The sequence below is a fragment of the Bradysia coprophila genome, chromosome X (genome assembly GCF_014529535.1).
Source record: "Bradysia coprophila strain Holo2 chromosome X, BU_Bcop_v1, whole genome shotgun sequence".
NCBI classification, from domain to species: domain Eukaryota; kingdom Metazoa; phylum Arthropoda; class Insecta; order Diptera; family Sciaridae; genus Bradysia; species Bradysia coprophila.
The window spans coordinates 9,075,180-9,084,929 of NC_050737.1; the positions used below are offsets into that span (position 1 = coordinate 9,075,180).

At 35.1% G+C, this 9,750-nt stretch overlaps 1 protein-coding gene across 2 annotated transcripts; it reads left to right on the forward strand.

Annotated features, from left to right (window-relative positions):
- The first annotated feature begins 2,827 nt into the window (after positions 1 to 2,827).
- Positions 2,828 to 8,883, forward strand: LOC119080800 (D-beta-hydroxybutyrate dehydrogenase-like). Of its 2 annotated transcripts, none has more exons than XM_037189374.1 (2): positions 2,828 to 2,981; positions 8,034 to 8,883. In XM_037189374.1, exon 2 carries the CDS (start codon positions 8,043 to 8,045, stop codon positions 8,838 to 8,840), a length of 798 nt encoding a protein of 265 aa, XP_037045269.1. In that variant the 5' UTR covers positions 2,828 to 2,981; positions 8,034 to 8,042; the 3' UTR covers positions 8,841 to 8,883. The 2 variants fall into 2 exon arrangements, with proteins under 2 accessions (XP_037045269.1, XP_037045276.1); XM_037189381.1 differs by lacking the exon at positions 2,828 to 2,981 and adding an exon at positions 2,983 to 3,094.
- Positions 8,884 to 9,750: the final 867 nt, after the last annotated feature.

Below are 9,750 nucleotides of genomic sequence, written 5' to 3' on the forward strand. Positions count from 1 at the left end.
ATAACATCGACTTTATCGGGCTTATTTACTTGATCCTGATTGTCTCATAACAAAGCACCTAGCAGGGTAATGGAAAAAAGTAAAGTAGCACTTTGATCATAATATTATTGCATAATTACCAATAAGGCTGCTAATGGTATTATTGGTATCAAAAAACTACTCTGTTTGACGTGGTAAAACCTCTATTACCCTGCTATGTGCTTTGCTCATACGTTTCTGTTTTAGCTTCTTTCCAACTATTCCCTTGACTGAAAGTCCAAAATGTTTGTCATAACATGTTCACTACGATCGAAAATGCATGAAAGTATGACCAAAAACGTTAAATACATGAAAATACTTGTCACTTTGTTCATTCCCTGATAACGAGATAAATTGAGTAATTTTCAACGGGGCTTTCCAAAAACTTGTTTCTATTCTACGGAGAAGTAAATTCCTGAGGTTAAGTTCGCAGATGGGCTGTAACGGACGGGTAATCCTAGAAATATTTCCAAAAGAATTTTACAACGCAAGCATGATAATTACAAATTTGAATAATTCTCAACGGATTTCCAAAAACTTTTTTTTTTAATCGATGAGGAATGAAATTCAGGAGAATAAGTTCAGTTCGAAGATATGCTATAACGAACGGTTAATCTCTGAGATATTCGGATTTTTTTTTGTCTCGTCGCTTGATGACAGGAAAACTTGAGTTTGTTAATGAAAAGTATCGGAGTAATAATTTTGGAGTTATTCTGAAAACATTTTTTTGAGTGATTTTTTGAGTGAAACGAGTGAGACCTTTGCCGCCAGAGCGAAGCTACGGCAGTAATCCACACTAGTTTCATTTTTTGTTCAAGACATAAGCAAGAACTCTTTTCAGTGCCTTTTATAGCAGACAATAGGACCTACTATCGTTTGAAAATGTAAGGGTGTCTGGCACACGGAAGAGAGAGGAAATATCACATTTTCGAAATAAATTTTTCACAATCTCGCAGTCGTAAAGGCAATTATACGAATTTGTAATTCGTTGAACTGATTGGAGATTTACAGTCCACATATTTCTTTCAGCATATCAAAACCTAGATTCTTATGTTTTGGGATTTAGTGCCATGTCACGTGCGCTTATCCAAAAACATTAGGTGGAATATACAATCAGATCATTAACAATTCCCGAAAATTAGCAAACATCACCGAATTTAAATCGCTTTTCTTCGAGTGTAGATAACAATTTATCCAACATTTCGAAAACCTACTTCCAATTTTATGTTATACCAAAGAATGAACAGAGAGTTTAACATTGAGTCCTTGTATTCTCTTGAAACCTAACCCGATATACACACACCTCATGCAACAGGATCCCCATCTCAATAAATTATATATAATTTCGGATAACAGCACTACACCATGTAACAAAATTAGCATAGACTCTAGAATTATGGAATACACACAGCTAACCAATAATCCCCTTTTGTACCAATATCAAACAACATATATCATTAGAACATCATCTTTCAGCAGATAATAATTTTCCGAAAATAGGTTACAGTTGTTTGCCATCAGTTGTTTTAAAGGGAACGTATACCTTCATTAAATCCAAAACATTAGGTGTGGATTTATATGTCATGGATACACTGGTTTTATAAAGAGCTCTTTTAATAGACGAACATTTTGTGGTAAATGGTACACCAAAATTTTGAATATCTGAATAATATTCCGATTAAAAGCTCCAAAACGTAATCACAATCATATTAAGTTATGTGCAATAAATAGAAATTTCAACAGCGGTATAGTGGAGTCATAACTAGGGAGACAACGAAACATATTGTTAATACTTTGGAAGCGGCCATAAACGACGAAGACACTATTTTCGGATAGAACCCAACATTATTGGTAATAGACCCCAAGACACATTTTCTTATCCTCCGACCGGCTGGAATCAAGAAGAAAAACAATTTCAAAGTCGTTAACCTTGAACTTGTGATGCATAAACAAACGTGTTAGCATTTGATTAAATTTTCCTGATGATGACTAAAAACAGAGCTTCGGCACACAAAAACTTGAGTACTTGCCAAATGTTTCGTCTCACACAACTCACACATTTGTGCATGCATTGTATCGAGTCATTCTTATCTAGACGGTCGAGCGACGCAGGCAAATATTATTATCCGATCAATATAGTTTTAGTATGAAGGAAAGTTCGAGATAAACACTGGTATACAAATTTGATTTTGGTGAATTTGTTTGTATGGAAAAGGTATGTGAAAAGCGTGACCTCCCCAAAGTATATAGCTACAGCCTTGCTTTTATGTACCTGATACTCAAACAATAGTAGACTACCTCGATGCTGCGAAAGTTATTTATTCACAAATAATATTCATGTGACGAAGTATCTTCGCATGGATCAAACTGCAATGTAATGACCAAGTTTCGCATATGGCAGCCAGAAAAGATATATTCAAACTTTGAAGATCTAGCATTTGGTCCCGATGAAAGAAAAAATTAGGAAAAGTAACAGATTTCAAGAATCTATGGTCACGATTCAGGATGGTTTTGAGAACCAGTTGCATCACTGACCTATAGGTATATTATATTATAAAAATGTAAAAATTTAAAGAATGACAATAAATTGATGATTAGGAAAAAAACACTTTTCATCTTGGGTTAAATCTGATCAAAATAAAAATTGGATAAAACCTCAACTGAAAAGGTTGAAAAAACCGTCTCGTCATTTTTGAACGATCCCAATTACAAAAATTCTACACACATACACTATATTTGTACGATAAATTGTTCAGATTAGTCGAAATTAATTTTTTATCAAGAAATGTGTGTTGTCGCTATTTTTATCAGTACAGCACACAAGTGTCAGCAGAATGTGTGTATTTTAAAATGACGAACTCAACAATGGTGATACAGTTCAGTATGAATTAGTTACAAAACCATAAACCCAGTTGTATGTTGTGTATACACATAATACAACTGTGCCGTGAATTATATAAGAGGTAAAGAAAATGAATGGCAGTTAAAGTTCAAGAGCATTCTGCAAATAGTGTTCATCATCTGTGTTTTGTGTTTATTGTGTTAATGCATTTATCAATAATTAATTTATCTAGTGGTAAGGCAACAGCTGTTAAATCAACGAAAGCTTAATTTTAGCGTTGCATTTGTGGAAAATTGTTTTGCTTCTGTGACGTCAACATTAATTTGTCTGGAAAATATACGAATTAAATGGGAAGCAGTATGAGAAAAGCGTGTTGTGAGAGCACCAGCGGTACACTCTATTATAGCCTAAATGTGGGCGTTGAAATAATCTATTTTTCATGATTTCTTTAAGCGGACATAATTTTTGGATTGAAAAAAACTTAGCGAAAGTTTCTTCATTTCTTTATACATAACTAGCAACAACTATGGGTTTTCTTCACCTGGTCTCAATCACATCATTGTTAGATCTGGGTCCGATTTTATGTTGATATACTTTTTGAAACTTGAAACAAACAGCTCACTTTTCTCAGACAGGGAGAACCTACCACGAATTTGCATTCATAAATTGTTGATCTCACTAATTTTTGACAGAAAGCCCTGCATGAGCGAAAATTTTCTCTCAGGTTTAAGAGGCACCGGTACTTAGCTAAAATTGTAGCCTACATTTGTGTGCCTCGTATTTTATTTTTGTTGATATCTCTTTTCGTCAGAATCCTTTTCGAAAAATGTACGACTGCAATTACGATCACGAATTAAAAATTGGTTTTGGTTGTAGTCGTCAGACCGGCTCTGAGAAACGAGATCAGTTTAACGAAATTTTCATAAATTGCTCAGTTTTCTCAGTTCTGGTCAAATTGATAAAACCAAAACTAATTTTTAATTAAAGTTACTACATTCGTGGTCGTTATTGCGGTCGTACATTTTTGAAAAAGGATTCTGGTATAAAGTAAATTAAAATCTGTTTGTCTGAACGTGATAAGTTGTCGCTCTCTAAAAAGTGAGATGTTTTTGTTTGAGATATAATTTGTTTAAGAGGCACGAATACTGAGCTGAAATTAGAGCCTACATTGTACATATTTTCGCTGAAGCTTAAAAAAAATGTATTACGACAAAAACCACCACAAATGTGGTAGCTTTCAATATAAAATAGATTTGTTTTTGGCAATTTAGCTCTGAGGAAAGTCAACAGAGATAGTCAATCTGCATCAAACAAATCTATTTTTGGTGAAAGCTAACGCATTTGTGGTGTGTATTGTCGTCTTAAAATGATATCAGTGGAAACGATCAAAAATTCAGTATTTAAAAAACGCCATAATGTAGGCTAGTCAACAAAGTGTCCGTCCCTCTTACACTTCCTACATTTCATAGAGTAGGAATTTTAAACAACCATCGTTGCGGAAAATACCTATTTGTCGACATGTTAATGCTGTACAGGAACGCATTGTGATTGTTCGTTTATTGTAACAACAAAAGCAATGTCTTTGCCTTACCTCAAAATGTACATTTAATCATGGCCCAGAAAATGTAATTAAATTGTATTACACAAATTGAAGTAAATCCACCGCCAAAAAAGTATAAAATCTTAACATACAATTGAATTGCACTAACACCGCGTCTATGAATATAATATTTTGAGGATTAAGTAAACGAAAAGTTTTCCCATTTTACCGCGGAAAATTTCTTCCCCAAATAATATTCCGCACATTATTGCAGACATTTTCCCGAAAATACCATCAAAACCGTTTATAAGCGATCATCTAGCATTTTACTACAATCAAATTGCGCAAATAATAATTTTAATTTCAATATTTTCACATCTCACCAAGTATATAACGGTTTCAACTACAAATTTTACTTTGCCATCGAAAATATAAAAGCGACTCGGATGGTAATAGCAAAACCAGCTCAAATGAGATAAAACAAAAGGGATAAATCCAATAATGTTGCTATAACATAAAAGAAGAAAAATGACACGAGAACGACGTTCTTGTATGCAGCATGCCGCCAGCTATACACAAAATTTTATCTCGTTAAATGGCAATTTGCGCCTAATTACATTAAGACGACATTATTTGGTTATATAAAATTAATATCAAAGATGGAAATAATTGTATGTGGTGGTTTAATGCGATGAGAATTTGTAAAATCATTAACGAATTGGAATGAGCAAAGTAAACATCTTTACTCTTGAAGTAGAAATATTCTTTCCAGACTTTTTCCTGTCGAGCGTCTGTGTTGTACACGAAGAAATTTTTTAACAGTCATTTCGGTTAGAAAAGTTAAACAGTCTAGCTTTAATGAGAATTTGAATGATCTGAGGCGAAACCGAGGTCAATAGACCCATGTAACGGTGCGTATTTGAACATTTGGCCTTTAACCTCGAGAATTTAACACTACGTGGCATAAGTAACTGTTACTCAACGCAATGAAAGTAGAGAACAGGTATGGTCGATCGCCGAATTCGTCTTAAACGCACTCACATTTTACGTCAAACTAATATGAAAATGAGTGCGTTTAAGTATGAAAATCAAATTTTTATGTCCTCCGGGAGGACAATAGACCATACCTGTTTTACACTTTCATTGACTTAACGAACTTCATTTTGTGAAATTTTTATTGGTCTTCTGGTTTATCTTCACGTTTCTGCATGGAAAATTTGCTTTCACACCGGGCTTCTTACTCGAAAATAAAAAAAATCCTTGGTGAAAACTTGAGCCAATTTTGGGTTTCATAAAAATAAACTATTATTTTCTTCGAATAGTCATGAACTCAGTTCGGTATTCGCTCAAGTAATGTATGATTTCAAAGTATAGACACCACTCGGTGCAGCTGCACCTTCACGAGTTATTACTGAAGATGTGGTAGATGTTCAGAGTGTTCTCACGACAATCGGAGTATTGTATACCCTCTCTAATTCCATATTTACCACGCCCCAGATAAGTTGTGTTTGAAGCGAACATTTTCTAGTGATTTTATTATTTATGATCTTCAAGCAGGAAGGAGCCATTGAAATAAATAAAACCAAACCCAAATTACATGTTTCACACAAAATTGTTTTGAATCTTGCGACAAATGGCAGTGAAAATGATGCTCTTTTCCTACCTCGTAGTAGCTAAACACGACAGAGTAAAGTTAACCAGGCAGCAGCGCTGATTTCACTAAGCCCTATATTTTTTACGAATAAAATTTTCCAATTTATGTCAGTGCTCATTTGAGTTCATTTTCATCCAGTGTATTAGGTCCGTTATTTGACGTTTCGAAAATGAACCGCTCCTGCCTGTTTTATTTTACTCTGTCGTGAGCTAAAGTACCTCTTTCATTTGATTTCATTTGATTCCGACAAATATGATTTTACTGTAAAGTAGAGATGGGTACAATTCAATATGTCCATTCAAGATGTACTTTTTACTTTACAACTATACAGTACATTATGCCCGGACCGCCTAACCTTTGTTTTCGAATTGGTTCAAGTTTTCGCGAAATCACTCTTAATAATGACTTCGCTATTCTCGCCCTATGAACAAGGTCTAGAGTAACTAATTACTTGTACAACCCGTGTTATCCATCAGGTACCAATTTAAAGTTACATCAGATTTAATATGTGCCTAGCGATATAAATTTTAAATCAAACATGATTATCTCCGTTTATCGTAAGTAATACAAAAAAAAACGATTGATAAACGATGAGCTTATTCAATATTTACCGTACATGTTCACGAGTTAAAATACAAGCTCACAATGAATGGTCAGTCAGTTCAATTTCACACTCTCTTATTCGATCATTTAATTGAAAAAACAAAATTAATCGCTTGAGGTAGAAACAGTTTCATTTCACTGACGACAACATCAATTAGGATTAGTGAAAGATCAACCTAGCTATACATGGTGGAGGTATTTGTGTTAAAAATTCGTTTTCTATCAACAAAACAGTGGAAGACACTGATTTTTGAATGTGCTTGACATGATACGCTTTTTCCTGATACGCAAAGCAGCAACATAAAAACATTTCAATATTACATTTTTTGTTGATCGCACTAGTCAAAACATCATGTAACAATGATCCGTTATCATTTAAGAGCGCTCACCCTTTGGCAAATTTGTAGCCTACATTTGTGCGCAAAAATATTCGTTTTTTGATGATTTCTCTGAACCATTTTTTTGAAAAAGTAAAACCTATAAAGCACGCAAAAATGTGTTACTAACACGTTGAAGTTAATTGCGGCTTGTCAACTTTCGACACCCTGGACTTTACTTAAATCGTAGAGGAATGCCTCCAAGTAAAAAACGGAATTCTAGATTTTTAGAAATTTATTTGGAGGCATTCCTTGACGATTTAAGTAAAGTCCAGGGTGCCGAAAGTTGACAAGCCGCAACTAAGAGGTTCCGAGCGTACGCTGAAATTGAAGCATACATTTGTGCGTTTCGAAATTTTTGATCGCTGATATCTTTTTACGAGAGCCCTTTTTGAAAAATGTACGACCACATTTTCGAGTAAAAATATGTCAGCTTTGAATAAAAAATAAAATTGTCTGTGAAAGTTTCATGTGCTTTGAGAAAACTGTACCGATGCCCCAAATTTGCATCAAAGGTACACTTTTCTCAAAGCATATGGAACTTTCACAGACAATTTTATTTTTTATTCAAAGCTGACATATTTTTACTCGAAAATGTGGTCGTACATTTTTTAAAAGGGGCTCTCGTAAAAAGATATCAGCGATCAAAAATTTCGAAACACAGAAATGTAGGCTACAATTTCAGCGTACGCTCGGAAGCTCTAACCTTAAACGTGTAGGAAAAATTGGTTTGTGGTTGATAACTTATCCCAATTTGGAGAAACCTTTGCAAAATGTGTAAATTACACATTTTGCAAAGGTATCTCCAACTGCGTAAAATTATGACTTACAAACCAATTTTTCCTTTAAAAGAAACACATTTTTGCATGCTTTAATGGTTTTACTTTTAAAAAAATTGGTTCAGAGAAATCATCAAAAAACGAATATTTTTGCGCACAAATGTAGGCTACAAATTTGCCAAGGGATGAGCACTCTTAAAATGTTTGTTTTTTCCTTCAGCTAAACGAAATGAGCTCTCTCAAATCCCTGCGTGGCAAGTGTGCCGTTGTGACTGGTAGCACAAGTGGAATCGGGTGGGGAGTGGTTACACAGTTTGCTAAGGCCGGTTGTAGGATAATGTTGCACGGTCTTGAAAAGGAGTCTGAAATATCCAATCTGAAGGAAGAATTAGCAAATTTATCGCACGACAAAGTAGCATACTCATCTGCAGATCTCGTCGATCCTGAACAGTGCAAAGGACTTATTTCCGAAGCAACAAGTCAACTGGGCAAAGTGGACATTTTGGTGAACAACGCAGGGGTTCAGTTTACAGCACCAGTACATGAATTTCCGCCTGAAAAATGGAACTGGTTGATTTCTATCAATTTAAATGCACCGTACCACTTAACTCGCTCCGTCATTCCACAAATGTATGACCGGAAATGGGGTCGACTGATTCATATTGCCAGTGCACATGGTAAAGTAGCATCGCCGAATAAAAGTGGTTATTGTGCATCGAAACACGGTGTGCTTGGTTTCTCCAAATCGGTTGCACTTGAGTCAGCCGGCACCGGTGTCACTAGCAATTGTATTTGTCCTGGATGGGTGTTGACGCCTCTTGTACAAAAACAAATTGAGAAAATTTCGAAGGAGAGACAGATTTCGTTACACGACGCTAAAATGCAACTCCTCTTGGAGAAGCAACCGAGTGGCGAGTTTGTCAAACCAGAAGATTTGGGTGACTTTGCCGTGTTTCTCAGCACAGATGCTGCTAGTCAAATTACTGGCGCATCTCTTTCCATGGACGGAGGCTGGACAGCTCGTTAGAGTTATATGTTTTTGATGATTTGTACATATGCATAACGATAATCCATAATACAAAATGCATAATGAAAAATATTTATTTGTCGAGTGGTATTATGGAAGGTAGACAAGGCAAAATAACAAATGGGTTTACATTTAGTTTTTTTCCTAACACATGCTAAAAGGCTTTTATAGCGAATTAGAAGTTTATATCAGGTGGCGGAGGTGATTATTATAAGTTCGGAACAATATTTTTCCTAAACGACGTTGGAAATACGCTAATACGTTGAATTAGAAATAGTATGTTGTGTTATAAGTATTTAGCACTAGACCCTTGTAACTAGTTTAATAAAATTTGCTGATTATCGGACGAAAATATGACTTCCGGAAAATTTCTCAAAATCAAAGTAACCTCGGTGAACTTTGATGAGTTCTGTGACCTCACTAATGCAATTATTTGATTAAATTATTACTTATTATGAATGTGGAGGACCTTAGCTTTACAGCGATACGCATATTTAGTAGTTTGACAGAGTGTAACACACATTTTTATCTGTTACGTAGTCACGTTCCAAACTACTAAATATGGGTATCGCTGTAAAGCTGAGGTCCTCCACATTCATAATAAGTAATAATTTAATCAAATAAATGCATTAGTGAGGTCACAGAACTCATCAAAGTTCACCGAGGTTACATTGATTTTGAGAAATTTTCCGGAAGTCATATTTTCGTCCGATAATCAGCAAATTTTATGAAGTTAATATTTGCCCCAGGAGAACTTGACCTCAGCTTTCCAACGAACCCACACACGCCCGTGTCCTCGTCACCTTTCGGAAATGAAATCCGGACTACGAAACCCCATTTTTCGACTTTTGGCCACTTACAACCAACCAGGTAAGGAAGATCAAAAATATCTGAGACTGGTTTTGGGGCC

Bases quoted from the DNA above. Each gene is read 5' to 3' on its own strand.
- LOC119080800 (XM_037189374.1), top strand. From the start codon at position 8,043: ATGAGCTCTCTCAAATCCCTGCGTGGCAAGTGTGCCGTTGTGACTGGT.